This window comes from Elephas maximus, chromosome 2 (genome assembly GCF_024166365.1).
Source record: "Elephas maximus indicus isolate mEleMax1 chromosome 2, mEleMax1 primary haplotype, whole genome shotgun sequence".
In the NCBI taxonomy this organism is placed as follows: Eukaryota; Metazoa; Chordata; class Mammalia; order Proboscidea; family Elephantidae; genus Elephas; species Elephas maximus.
The window spans coordinates 165,500,950-165,515,558 of record NC_064820.1 but is presented as its reverse complement, the minus strand read 5'-3'; the positions used below and the strand labels follow the sequence as shown (position 1 = coordinate 165,515,558).

General features: G+C 55.1%; 1 protein-coding gene across 1 annotated transcript; it reads left to right on the top strand.

Moving 5' to 3' along the window:
• Window positions 1–654: 654 nt before the first annotated feature.
• ARSI (arylsulfatase family member I) lies at window positions 655–7,760 on the top strand. The gene is made up of 2 exons (XM_049858624.1): window positions 655–1,561; window positions 5,491–7,760. The coding sequence occupies exons 1-2, from the start codon at window positions 1,245–1,247 to the stop codon at window positions 6,893–6,895; spliced, it is 1,722 nt and encodes a 573-aa protein (XP_049714581.1). The 5' UTR covers window positions 655–1,244; the 3' UTR covers window positions 6,896–7,760.
• The last annotated feature ends 6,849 nt before the right edge of the window (window positions 7,761–14,609 follow it).

Sequence of the window (14,609 nt, the reverse complement as noted above, 5' to 3'; positions counted from 1 at the left end):
CTGGATTTCCAGGCCCTGGTGCTTGACAACATCATAGGGTAACTACGAATCAGAACTGACTTGAGGGCAATTGGTTTGGTTTTTTGGTTTGGTGCTTGACAAAGTCGTCTCCATTCTCCTCATTGCCTTTACTGGCCCACAGAAGGGAGTCATCAACCAAACAGCCACTGTGAACCCAAGGGGAGAAGCCACTAATTTGCTCTGTGACTTGAACAGCTCCTACCCATCTCAGGGTCTCTGTTTCTCCATCTGCAGAATGGCCCGGTTGAAAATTCCGCTGGTCCCTTCCATTACTTGTGTGCGGTGGAGCCGAGTTTGACTCATAGAGACCCCATGAGCCAGAGTAGAACTGTCCCGTAGGGTTTTCTAGGCTGTAATCTTTATGGGAGCAAATCGCCAGGTCTTTCTCCCGCTGAGCTGCTGGGTGGGTTAGCACTCGGGAATGCTAAAACTGCATAATCGAGGAATCTCTGACCCGGCTTTACCGGGGCAGTTCATCTAATTCCAAGCAGCGCCCCTCCCTCCTTCCCCATTCTCGGCCAGGGCGGGGACTGGAGCCAGCGGCCGAGAGGGCCTGGGCTTCCCGCCCGGGGGCGGAGCCGCCACTCGGCGTCCCGCCCTTCCACCTGGGCTCAGCCGGGCAGATGTTACAACTTTCTCGCATTCTCTCCCGCGGTGTCCCCCTACCATCTCACCCTAGACCCGCCCAACCCATGCCTCCCTCCCCTTCTCTGCTGGGGTCCTGCCCGCCTCCCTGAGGGAGTCCACCCTGTTTTAAGGACTCCGGGAGGGGCGAGAGGCCGGGCTGGGGGCCTGGAGGGTCGGGGGAGGAGAAAGGGAAAGCCGAGGCGAGAGAAATTAGGAGGCGGGAGAAATAGAGGGTTAAAAGGAAGAGGAGAGTCAGAGGATGGTGGAGAGCACTTTTTGGAAGCCGCCAAGCCGCGTCTCAGGCTGGCCCGGCTGAGCTGGGGCAAAAGGAACGAGAGGGGCGCAAGGCGGGCTTTTGGGCAGCGGGAGGCAGCTCGGCGCGGGCCTGACCTCCCCAGAGCGCCCCGCAGCGGCCGCGCAGATCCGGCCCCGCCGTCTGGCAGCCAGTCCGGGATCTGCCATTGAGCCGCCCCCCGGGGCACTGAGCGCTCTCGCAGCGTCCAAGCCGGCCGGCCGGCGGGCAGGCGGGACGTGCGCCCTGGGCGCGCGAGGCGCTGAGGCCCTAGGAGCCCTGCCGCCGTGACGCGCGGACCAGTATGGCGATGCACGCCCTCACCGGCTTCTCGCTGGTCAGCCTGCTAGGCTTTGGCTACTTGTCCTGGGACTGGACCAAGCCCAGCCTGGTGGCCGACGGGCCCGGGGAGGTCAGCGAGCAGCCCTCTGCTGCTCCGCCCCAGCCTCCCCACATCATCTTCATTCTCACCGACGATCAGGGCTATCACGACGTGGGCTACCATGGCTCAGATATCGAGACCCCTACGCTGGACCGGCTGGCGGCTGAGGGCGTCAAACTGGAGAACTATTATATCCAGCCCATCTGCACGCCTTCGCGGAGCCAACTCCTCACCGGCAGGTAGGGATGGATAGCCGAGGTCACTGGCGCTGGGTGTCCAAGCCCCAACTAAGCCCAGTCCCTAGATTTCCCCTGCACCTACAACCCCGGTGCTGGGACCTGGGAAACCTGGGAAACCAAGGTCACTTCTGCCTCTAATTAGTAATTAGTAATTCCCTTGCCTTCCCTCTCTGGGCCTCAGTTTCCCTGCCAGTATGCTGAATGGGTTGGATTATCTTTGAGATCTTCCAGCTCTGATATTCTGGGGCATTCACACTCCACAGGATGTGCAGAAGACATCTGGTCATCTCTTTGTTAGAGGAACATGGCAGTCTCTGAAGATCTGTGCTTGATTTTGACTGCTGCTGCTTCTATTTACAGACCCTGAGACCCTGGGCAATTCGCTTAACTTCTCTAAGCCTCAGTTTTCTTGTCTATAAAAGAGGGTGAAGAATAGTTTTTGGGGAGTGGTGAGGATAGACTGAGTTGTGCGTATTCTGCTTGGCTATCAGTAAACGACAGTGTCTATATCACTGGGTTGCTATGAGTCAGAATAAACTCCATGGCAACAGTTTTGTTTTGTTTTTTTTTAAATCACTGGAAGGATTAAGGTCCCCAAACTGTTCAATGACAACATTGGAAGAAAACCAGGGAATTGATAGGTAGACGGGAAAGGCACACACAAGGTCTGTGTAGCCTTGGGCTGGTTACTTCACTTCTCTGAGCGTCTGCTTTTTCATCTGTGAAATCCTCCCAAGTTGGCTAGGAGCCATAAGGAGACGTGCTGCTTTCTTCGTACGGAGTCGTCCACTGGCGAGGCAGCAGTATTATGGAATTAAAGGAACAGGGAAACAGGAGATGGGGGTGTGGAAGGCAAACTCTGGCCACTTAGGAGAAAATCCTTTGGCGGGGCTGAAGCTAATCCTTCTTGGGTGGAGTCCAAGACTCGCTTTCTCCCAACTTCCACCCAATAGCCACTAGTGTGATCTCAGAAACCAGAGCCTTATTCTCCCTGTTCCTGGATGAGAGAAACTGAAGCAGGAGTCAGGAAAGGCCCAACTCAATGCCTGTGCCCAACATCAGGTTTTCTAGGAGTTGAGGCTGACAGGCCAGGTGCTTACTTGATAAGAGTCCTGGAGCTGGAAGTCCATGGTGCATTTACTTCCTTGGATCTGGCACACAGTGTTTAGATAGAAAGATGGAGCAAGAGTGCAGGAGGAAGAGGAAGAAAGGGAGGGAGTGTGTGTGTGAAGACCAAGCATTGATGAATCCAGAAGAGGGAGGAGGACTCTGCATTCCCCAGGCGACACACACATTAGCATTTCTCTCCCAAGGGGTGACTTTTGGTTTAAGCCACAGAATGAGCAGAGCAGCCAGCGGGGGCAGCACTCCAGCTCTCTGATCTGTGAAGTTAGGTAAGCGTGGCCGGCAGCCGTTCTGCCCTCAGCCCCTGCAGCTGGCTCCATCTGACTGATGCTTATTGCTCTTATTAGTGGTTGTTAAAGCATCCAGTGGTGTTGGGGGAAGCTGGAGAGAGCCAAAGTTTCTCATATTACTCACTTGAAGACAGGCTTTGATGACGCTTAGCTGGCCTGCCTCACTATACAAATCAGTGTTCCATGCCCCACCCCTAGGAAGAGAGGCCTGGCTAGAACTCGGCGCTCTTGGGTGCTTCTCATGTCAAGCTCAATCGTTTATAAGCTTGACTGAGGCCTGGAGAGGCTGTATTACCAAGAGATTTTGTGCATGAGTTGGATGGACCTGGGTTCAAATCTCAGCTCCACTGCTCGCCACCCGTCGGACTTTGGATCACTTGCTGCAGTTTTGGGAGCCTCAGTTTCATTATCTAGAAAATCAGTTGCCATAGAGTTGATTCTGACTCCGGCTATAGAGTGGGGATAATAATATTCTTCTCTCTAGTCTTTTTATGAGGATTAAATGAGAAAATAAATGTGTGACACATAGTGTTAAAAACGGCAGTAGTAGCTGATAATAACTAGCATCAGTAATAGCTTTAGAAAGAGAAAACCAAAACAGAGAAACCCATCTCAGTGCCCCTGTTAAAGGTGTCCAACGTTGAGGTCTTGGCTTAACTTGGATGCCTGGGGGTGAGAAGAAAGGTGTGGGATTCTAACATACTTGTGAAGTTTCAGGCTTCTTATTTACTCTGGGACTTTTAAGACTTGAGTAAAGGCAAGACACCATGTGCAGATCACTCGGAGGCCTTGACCACAGGAGAGTGAGTGGGATATGAATGAGTAAACAAGGAAAGCAGGATTCTGCTAACCATTCCCTCCTGCCTCGGGGTGTTGGCCTGTGGGAAGACCTGGATCAAGGGGCCACATGAACTCATGGGAGCCAGTCTCATAAAACTCAGGAACTGGAAGGGCCTGAGAGATCTATTCCAATCAACTCGCTTCCACACACAAGCAATCTGACACCCCTTGGAGGAAAAGAAGTGACTGCGTTTGCTGGCAAAGGGTCTCTGTTTGGACTTTGCTTGGACTTAGGTTCAATTCCTGGCTCTGCCGCTGATCACTGAGTGACCTTGGGCAAGGCCCTTCCCCTCCTCTGGACCTCAGTTTCTTGATAGAATGACAATGACTTGTGTCCCTTCTGTCTCTAAAACCCTCTGAGCATCATTCTTCATGCATTCATACCATAAGTAATTGGATGCCCTTTAAACTTCAATTGAGTGCTGGAAATACAAGTTTGAGTAAGGAATAGTTCCATTATATATGATTGGTCCCAGGACCCACATACAACTGAATATAATTCCATGGCCAAGTAGAACAATGATGTCGTTGTTGTGTGCCATCGAGTAGAATCCAATTCAGAGCAACCCTATAGGACAGAGTAGAACTGCCTCATAGGATCTCCTAGGCTGTAATCTTTAATGGGAGCAAATTGCCAGATCTTTTCTCCCATGGAGCTGCTGGTGGGTTTGAACCTCCAACCTTGTGGTTAGCAGCTAAGCACTTAACCATTGTGCCACCAGGGCTCATTTAGGACAATGATAAACCAAAAACCTGTTGCCATCTAGTCGATTTGAACTCATAGCAACTTTATTGGACAGAGTAGAACTCCCCCATAGGGTTTCCAAGGCTGTGATCTTTACAGAAGCAGACTGCCACATCTTTCTCTGGCTGGTGGATTCGACACCAAGCGCTTTAACCACTGTGCCACCAGGGCTCCTTTAGAACAATGATGGTGAGTACTAAATGCTGGGGGAACTCAGAATCAAAAGCAATTCCTTCCTTAGGAGGATTGTGAGAGACTTCACGTTGGGGTAACATTTGGACTGGGGTTTGAAGAGTTAATAGGAGTTTGCCTGGGAGAGGAGCAGGATTTGCTCCAGACTCCATAGTAAGTTAGTGGCGTGGAGCTTAGGGACTCTGAGGTCAGGAGTCAGACTGCCTGGGATACAAATCCCAACTCCAACTACCAGCCATGTAAATTCCTGGGCAAGTGATATAATTTACCAAGACTCAGTTTTCCAGTTTGGGAACTGGGAATGATAATGATGTATACCTCCTAGGCTATGGTGAGTATTTAGTGAGATAATCCATGTAAGGGGCTCAGCACTATGTTTAGCACACAGTGAGTGCTCGGTGTTAGTTGTTATTATTATTGTTATTGCTATTGTTGGGTTCAGCTCTTAACTCCCCAGCTTTGTAGCTGTGTGTGATCGTATGCTAATGGCTTAACCATTCTGAGCTTCAATCTCTGCATCTGCAAACTAGGAATGATAATAACATCAGCTTCAATTAATTTCGAACGTTCAATGAGATAACACATGCAAAGCGCTTAGCACGTTAGGTAATTCATGGTGGTCACTGTTATGCCTTTTGCTGGTAGTGCTGGAATCAGAGCCCACATCCAAGTGGGTATTGGGAGGGTGTGGTCTGTCGCTCACCTGTACCTTCTATGCCTTCCACTCTCCCTGCCAGGTACCAGATCCACACAGGACTCCAGCATTCCATCATCCGCCCACGGCAGCCTAACTGCCTGCCCCTGGACCAGGTGACGCTGCCCCAGAAGCTGCAGGAGGCAGGTTACTCCACCCACATGGTGGGCAAGTGGCACCTGGGCTTCTACAGGAAGGAGTGTCTGCCCACCCGCCGGGGCTTCGACACCTTCCTGGGCTCGCTCACAGGCAATGTGGACTACTACACCTACGACAACTGTGATGGCCCAGGGGTGTGCGGCTTTGACCTGCATGAGGGTGAGAGTGTGGCCTGGGGGCTCAGTGGTCAGTACTCCACTCTGCTGTATGCCCAGCGTGCCAGCCACATCCTGGCCAGCCACAGCCCCCGGAGGCCCCTCTTCCTCTACGTGGCCTTCCAGGCGGTACACACACCCCTGCAGTCCCCACGTGAGTACCTGTACCGCTACCGTACCATGGGCAACGTGGCCCGGCGGAAGTATGCAGCCATGGTGACCTGCATGGACGAGGCTGTGCGCAACATCACCTGGGCCCTCAAGCGGTATGGCTTCTACAACAACAGCATCATCATCTTCTCCAGCGATAATGGTGGCCAGACTTTCTCAGGGGGCAGCAACTGGCCGCTCCGAGGACGCAAGGGCACTTACTGGGAAGGTGGTGTGCGGGGCCTTGGCTTCGTCCACAGCCCCCTGCTCAAGCGAAAGCGAAGGACAAGCCGGGCACTGGTGCACATCACTGACTGGTACCCAACCCTAGTGGGTCTGGCAGGTGGCACTGCCTCAGCGGCTGATGGGCTGGATGGCTATGATGTGTGGCCAGCCATCAGTGAGGGCCGGGCCTCGCCGCGCACAGAGATCCTGCACAACATTGATCCCCTCTACAACCACGCTCGGCACGGCTCGCTGGAGGGCGGCTTTGGCATCTGGAATACAGCTGTGCAGGCCGCCATCCGCGTGGGCGAGTGGAAGCTGCTGACGGGAGACCCTGGCTATGGGGACTGGATCCCACCGCAGACGCTGGCTGCCTTCCCTGGCAGTTGGTGGAACCTGGAGCGGATGGCCAGTGCCCGCCAGGCCGTGTGGCTCTTCAACATCAGTGCCGACCCCTATGAGCGGGAGGACCTCGCTGGCCAGCGGCCTGATGTGGTCCGTGCCCTGTTGGCCCGCCTGGCATACTATAACCGCACAGCCATCCCAGTGCGCTACCCGGCAGAGAATCCCCGGGCCCACCCTGACTTTAATGGGGGTGCTTGGGGCCCCTGGGCCAGTGATGAGGAAGAAGAGGGAGAAGAAGAGGAAGGCAGGGCTCGGGGCTTCCCCCGGGGTCGCCGCAAGAAAAAATGCAAGATTTGCAAGCTGCGATCCTTTTTCCGAAAACTCAACACCAGGCTCATGTCCCAACGGATCTGATTGGGGGAACAGGGGTCTCAGTCACCCTAGATGTACTTCCCCACTCAAGCCTGGTCCTGTTTCTTCTCAGGGAGGAGCCTGAGGTCAAGCCTGCTCTGCCCAGGGAATAAAGCCCCTTGGTTGAACAAGGTGGAGAGCTCAGCTGGCTCCGTGGTAGAGAGGAAAATAAACCAGACTGGGTTGCCTGGGTTCCAGTCCTGCTTTTCTACTGACATGCTCTGAGACCTTGGGTGGCCTGTTCAAGCTCCCTGGGCCTCAGTTTCCTCACCTGTAAGATGGGCTGTAATGACTTTGTGACTCTACGGTGGTGGACCTGGTGCTCAGGGCCATGATAGAGTTCCTGCCTGACCCTACCTCCTCTTGGCTCATTTAAGGCCTCGCCCTTGAACTTTGAATTCTGTGGTGCTGCTTGGGTGAGGGGCCACTTGGAGGCAACTCCAGGCCTGGGGAGGGGGTGATGTGAAGAGACCCTAGCCGAGGAATGAGCAATCTGGTGGCTCTCTGAAGGGTTCTGTTGAGTGCTGAGGGTGGAGGTGCAGGGATCAGGGGGAAGGTGACCTTTTTGGGTCTTCACATGGCCAGGGCCAGTCCCGGGGCCAGACTGATCCTTCCTGCCCCCAGAACCCAGAGGAACTGTTAGCCACTGCAGGGCCAAGGATGGTCGAAACAGCTGGGAAGCTGGAAAACGAGCCCCTGAATGAACAATCAGGACCCCAAGCTCTCCTCGGACAGTGGGCACAGCCCTCCCCTCTATTTCTCTATCTGCGAACGGGGGTGCCAGCCCTGGCTCTGCCTACCTCACTGGGCTGTTGAGGACTGGCTGAGGGAATGGCCGTGAAGGAGCCTGTGAACTTGATTAAAATGCCAGAACATGAACTGAGGGTGCCGTTGTGTCTGTGGGCACTGGTGGGCGTGTGCATGTGCGTGCTGGGGGCTGGAGTGAGCTCCTGGCCTGGCCAAATGAGTGGGAGAGGGATGGGTAGCCTGGCTAGGAGGCAGGCCAGATGGGTCCTAGTCCGTTCCTGCCATAGACAGGTGCCTGCTGGCTACCTTGGGACATAGGCAAGCAGGCCTGACAGTGCCAGGAGGACAGAGCAGGAGAGCAGAGCAGGGAAAGGAAGGAGCTCTGTTCTGGGAGTCAGGAGTTCTGGATTGTGTTCCTGACTCTGCCTCTGACTTGTGCAACTGTGAGAGGGCAGCTGTGTGACCTCAGAGAGATCCCTGGCCCTCTCTGGGCCTCAACGTCCACCTGGGTACAGTGAATGATCTGAAAGTTCTTCCCACCTGGCCAGCCTGGACACCCTGGTGTGTGTGTGTGTGCGCGTGCCCAGGCTGAGTGGTGGGGAGGGGGGGTGTGGGGGTTAAAAGCCAGCCTGCTGCATAGCCGTGCCTGCACCCCGCACAGTGCGTTCTGCAGATCTCCCTTCAGGTTCCAGTCGATGCAGCGTGTGTAGGCGAAAGCCCTGCTGTGAATTTTGAAAATAGTTATTTTTGTCGTTGGCAAAGGAGGCCCGTTAGGACTCATCAGCTTGTGGATGAGTGGGATGGGTGGGGTGGGGTGGGGCGGGGCGGTGGGGTGGGTGGCGGGCTTGGGTTTTGGTTACAGAGCTGCATCCTGGCTGCAGAGGGAGCTGAGCCCTGCAGTGAGGGTCCGGCCTGGGGTGCAGGATGGAGGCAACCCTCTGTGTCCCAGAGCCCTTCTTCCTGGTCCTGCTCTTTTCGCTTCTTATTACCTCCCCAACCTGAAACTTTTCTCTGACTCCAGGATGTTGCTCCTCAAACCGTGGTGGGGCGGAGTCCAGGACTGGCTGAGATCTCTGGATTCCAGCAACCCCCAGTGTTTCTGTCTGCCCATGAGGGAGGCTTTGAAGAATTGGCCCATTGGGACATTGTCCCAGGCCCAGTGTACCCCAGGGGACAGGCTGTTCATAGTCTGTCCATTACCCAGGATACTCTAGCTTTGCTGGGTGCTGGTCCCAGCTGTGTGGATGGAACCCTTCCAGTGTGGCAAGGCTCCAGGGCTCTCTTGTGGCTCTGGCCTTGTGTGAGTGTGCAGGCCTTCTCTGCACCTGCTCAGAGTTGACCCTGCCCGAGATGGCCTGGCCCAGCCGCCAGTTCCAGCTCCAGCTCCAGCTTCTCTTCCTGGGGCCCCTGACCTTTGAGGTCACAAGTGCAGGACCATAGAAGGCCCTTTCTACTCCCCACCACCAGGCATCAAGGCCTACTCCCTGAGACCAACCTTGCCCCAAACCAAGAGAGCCCAGCTGGGGAGGGAGGCTGGCACCTGCTGGAAGGAAGGAGGCTCGGCCTAGGTCTCAGTTCAATTTCAGTCCCAGCTCAGAGCTTGCCTAGCTCAGAGCCCATCTATTCGGGACTCACACATTGCTGTAGCCAATCAATCTGTAGCCAAAACCCAGTCCAGAGCTCAGTATCTCCAAACCTGCTAACAGGAGGGAGCTGGTAGGTGGCCAGGGCCTGAGATTAGTGGGGGGTCTTGCAACAAGGGGAGAGTAGGACTCAGGCATTTTGATGAGAAATGCAGCCTGCTGGGGTGTCTGCTCTGCCTGGAAATCAGCCTGGCTCCCAGCTCCTCCCCTCCTGCCTCCTGTGGCTCCCTGAGATCCCCCAGCCAAGGATCCTCAGTCTGGACTCTGTGCCCCTGTGCCAGGCAGATGCTTGTATCACTCAGGCCTCTGTGGTGAGGAGGGCTGGGACTGAGGGCAAACCAGAGGAAGCCCTGGCCCCTTGGGTCACAGATCTGGGAGGTAGAGCCCAGAGATGCCTGGTGGGGCCCCCTGCTTCCCCATTGGCTGGACCAGTCCCAGATGGCAGGAGATCTGCCAGCCAGAGGGGCTAGAGTTAGGAGGCAGCCCTGTCCAAGCTGGGCCTGCCTATGGATTCCTGGGCTCTGATGACCAGTCCCCTAGGAAGTGGAGAGTACCCAGACTCAGCTGGAGGAGCAGGGCTCTGAGCCCCACCCAAGGCCTTGGCACCATTTCCACCCCTTGCGTGGGGCCTGCTGGCTCCCTTGGGAAATTGACAAGCAGGCCTATTAGTACCAGGAGAGGTTAGGCAGAGCTGGGTAGGGAAGGAGCACTGTTCTGGGAGTTGGGAGTTCCTGACTGTCACCTGGACTCTGCTTCTGACTTGTGCAACTGCAGGAGGATCAGGTCTCCTCTCTGGGCCTTGCTACTCTGTCTGTTAGGGGTGTGGTCTCCCTAAGGGCCCTCCCCATGCTAATGGAGGCCAAATAACACAGGGTGGGGAGTGGAGTCACAGAGACCTGCACGTGAGCCCCAACTAGATAGCCTTGGTTGAGTAAGTCACGTCACATCTCTGCAAAATGGACAAGAATCGTATCCATCTCAATGGGTGTTGGTCGTGAAATTTAAATAGTGCAATATGTAAAGTGCTTAGCACAGGGACTGGCTCTCCAATGAGAATAACTCTTTTTCATGTCCTTGGAGGCAGTGAACAAACATTTTGTTCCCGTGTTTCTCAGGAAGATGTGGAGGCTCCAACAGGGAAAAGACCTGCCATAGGGCTCAAAGCCAACGGCAGTACTTGAACTCAAGTCCTCTTGCTGCAAATCACGCCATGCAGCCCTCAGCCTCCAGCAGCTGTTGCCTCTGTCCCTTGGCTCCCTGCAAGGGCATGCGTTCCCTGGGGGACACATGGGGGCACAGTGATGCTCCATACTGCTGGCTGCTCCCTGCTGCTGGCTGCTCCCTGACCCCTGACCCCTGACTTCCTGCCCTCCCTTCTGAAGGCAGGCCTGGCTACTTGCTGTGAGTCATCAATCACATCGTCCTCCACTCAGACCCTCTGCAGGATCCTGTCTCCTGGCCCACTTTCCACCGATTCTGCCCCACACCCGCTGCCCTTAGTGGGACAGGTCCTGTGGGGACCCTTTGGACTGTACACTTTCTGTGGTGTCTGCCTAGCCCTGGAGGACCCTGGGCACTTGGGCACGTGCATGTGAGCACGTGTGTGCATGAGAGCACGTGTATGGGGGCCGGAAGTGGGATTTGAGTCTACTGTCCCAGTGCCACCAGGGCTGAGGACACCCACCCATCCCTGTGTGGCCTGGGTACTCGCCTGACCCCCTTGTGTCCCCATCTACATGGAGTATGGCCTGTATTCACGTGCCGGCCCCTGTGCTGGTGTGTCAGAGCTGTGCTCAGTGGCCTCCAGGACTCCCACCCCTGGCCACAGACCCGTGGCATGCAGGCCTGCTCTAGAGCACCACACACGAGTTCCAGATGGGGCACATGTGCCGGCCTGCCTGCCTGCCTGCGATGGCCCCAGGGAGCAGTGAGTCTGGCAGGAGCAATCCTCCTGATGCAATCATCCACTCATTTTCTCAGCACCACGGAGACAAGGCTGGCTCCTTGCTGCCCACCACCGCCGGGTACAGCTGCCAGTCCTTCGGGTACAGGGGACACAGGGAATTATCAGCTGCTTTTTTTTTTATACTCAGTAGTGGCAGTGTGATGGGCCAGTGACAGCTACCCTGCCCCATGCTTCAGCAGTGCCTACACCCCCGAGATGAGTTCTCCAGAAGTGTGTGTGTGTATATGTGTGTGCTGTGTGTGTGCATGAGAGAGTTGCCAGTGAGGCCCCTTCCTCCCTCCCCCCCAACCCTCTTCTCTGGCCATCTCTTCCCCCTCAGTATTCTGCAGCCTGGGGCCTGCTCAGCCCCCAAGACAGGTGCACAGGGTCCAGGCCACCACAGGGAGGGAGAGAAAAGTGACAGGGACAGAGAGAAAGAGGAAGCAAGATAGAAAGAAGAAAAGAAGTGACAAGGAATAAGAAAGATAGGGAGAACTGAGAAGGAAGGATGCAAGGGATGGGTGGAGGAAAAATGGTGAGAGAGAAAAAAGCAGAGAGAAGAAAGGAGAGTTGAAACAGAAGAGAGATGAAAGTAGGAAAGGATGGACAAACAAGGTGACAGGGTGGGTGGGGCTGAGGTGCAGCCTCATAGGCCACCTCTTGTGTACTCCATTTCATTAGTGCCTATGGTGCGGCAGGAAGGTGAATGGGGTTGTACTGAGGCCAGGAGGACAATCACCTCCTTTGTTCAGAACATTATACTTCATTAATAGGGCCTCACAGCACATTTGCTTTTATTTGTTTTTTTTAAGCAGCATTATCATTCTGCTGGGACCTGATGATCTGGAGGTCCTGTGGCCTCCTCTCCTCCCAGGCCCTGTGCTTTGTTCTATAGGGATTGCTGCAAGACAGGCCTAGAAGACAGGATACCCAAACCATCAGCGAAATTCCAGTGGAGGCTCAGAGAACAGGGCTCCAGGACTTGAAGATGGTGATGTGCTCTTCCATGATTCAGAGAGAGGGGTGTGATGGGAAGGCATGTTTGAGTCTCGATAATGATAGTTTCCCATTTATTGAGCATTCACAGTGTAACAGTCACTGTGCCATGTTTCACTGAATCCATAGAACAGCTCTGGAGGGAGGGGATATCAGTCACCCTATTTTACAGATGAAGAAACTGAGGTACAGAGAAGTTAGCATACCTATCCAAAATTGCATGACTCATACCCTGGCCTGAAACCCACCCCTGCTCTAACCACTCTACAACACTGCCTCTCCCCTGGGCAATGACGAGGTGGTCTCAGTGGCCACTAAGGGCTGTTTCAGGGCTTTCTTGTGTGCAAGCCATTCACTCTTGGGTGTAGGCTCCAGGGTCTGGGGCACGGCCGGATGGCGCCCAGCCCTTCTTCCCCCACTTCCCCACCTGTGCCTCCAGCCCTGCCATGGTGTTCTTGCCCTGCCGCTGCCCACCGGCTGTGCAGCCCCCGAGTGCAGGCCTCTCCTCTCTGCCTCTGAATTGCGACGTTGGCGGCAGAAGCGGGAAGTATATTGAGCACAGAAACAAAACCGAGAGGTTTTTCCTTTTTCTGGAGGTGGTAATGGTGCAATTAGTGGCTAAGCCATTACCCGCCCCCCTTGCTCGCCTCTCCTCCTTCCCCTCTGCCTCCCTCCCTTTTCTCTCATGGGAAGAGGTGGCTGAATTGCAGAGCTCACCCCATCATTCCCCCCATCCCGCCTCTCAGGAAGAGGGGCAGAAATAGTGGGTACCCAGCTGTGTCCAGGGGACCCTGGGCCTAGGGTAGTGAGCTGGGGTTGATGATGTGTCCAGAAAGTGAGGTGACTAGGAAGGGAGTGTGAAGGTCTGGAGGGGTGGCCTAGAAACCCAGAAGGCTTGAATCTCTGTGTCCCATCCTACCCCTCGACCCGTACTCCCTGAGGGCAAATGCTGACAGGATGCCTCAGCCCTCCGAGTGAAGTGAGCTAAGGTACCCTTTGTCCTGAGTGAAGGGGGTGGGTATGAAAGGTCTGAGACTCTAAGTCTGACCTGGAGTTTTGGGGGTAGTCATGATCCCCTTTTAGACCTGCCTTTCCCTCTCCTAGAAACTAAAAAGAGGCCTCATGGGTACATACTTCCCAAAGGCCTTTCAGCTTCCTCCACTTCACAGCCTTCCTCTGCAGTGGCAGTTTTGTTCCTCTGCCTGTCGAAAAGGAGCTGGAGGCTCAGAAAGGGTCAGTGACTTGCCCAGGGTCACACAGCTAATAATGTCAGTACTGGAGCTTGAACTCAGATCCTTAAATTCCAGTCCCTTTCTTTCTTAACCCCCTGGGTCTGGGAGTGCAATCTTGGGGCCGTAGCTATGGCCGCTGCCCTGAAGAGTTGAAGTTGGCAAGGAAGGTACCCACAAAATCTGGGAATGATTTCAGGGCAGGTCCATGTCCACTGGCCCAGCCCCTGGTATGCCAGGCCGTGCTCCCCTCCCCGCCGCTGCCTCCCGCCGCTTTTACCTTGACTTGAAGTACAAGCAGAAACTGGGACACAAGCCCCAGGAGACTAGATCTCCATGGTTCTTTTGGGGGCATGGGATGGGGGAGAGGTTACGGGAGAGGCCTCAGGAGGGGACAACTGTCACAGCAATGAGGGGTGGGGTAGCAGGCAACCAGGGCTCTTCCCTCCAGAATCTTGGTGTCTCCTTTGCACTTCTCCCCCAATCTAGAGTGCCAGCATGATGGGCAAGGTGGTAGAAGAGCAGAGAGAAAGAGTGAAATAGGAAAGACAGAGGCAGAGCAAAAAAAAAAAAAAAAAAAAAATGCAGAGAGGAACGGAAAGACGGTTACAGAGACTACAGTGATCCACAGAGAGACAGAGGCATCCCGATGAATTAACCATCGTTTCCCTGTAAACCTCAGAACCTAGCTGTTGCCAGGGCAACGGGGCAATACCTGTCTCTCCAGCAGGGATGAAATTGCCAGGGTAACTGCATCCTGTCTTTCCCGGGGACCATCCCAGAATGTGGCACCCACCGGCCGTTGCCATGACAACTGCTTTTTTGCCCCACTTAATCCCATCCAGTCTGCTACAAGGGCCCCACAGTTGGGGGCTGGGGAGGTGGAAAGAGAGACGATCACTTGTGGACTAAGTTTGTTCTCTGTTCCTCCCCCCACCCTTCCCCTGGCCGATCACCCTCGGGGGTACTGGGTCCGCCCGCCCCCGGGCCCACACAGGCCTGCAGTATTGCACGCGGTAGGGCCAGGGCGATCAGGGAGCAGGTTTCACAGTGGAAGGCAGGCAGGTGTTGGGGAGGCAGTTACCGGGGCAACGGGAACAGGGCGTTTCGGAGGGGGTTGCCATGGGGACCTGGATGCTGACGAAGGCTCGCGAGGC

Excerpts from the sequence above, each read along its gene's own strand:
- ARSI (XM_049858624.1), top strand. The coding sequence starts at position 1,245 with ATGGCGATGCACGCCCTCACCGGCTTCTCGCTGGTCAGCCTGCTAGGC. Across the intron at positions 1,562-5,490 it reads AGCCAACTCCTCACCGGCAG|GTACCAGATCCACACAGGAC; the intron begins GTAGGGATGGAT and ends TCTCCCTGCCAG.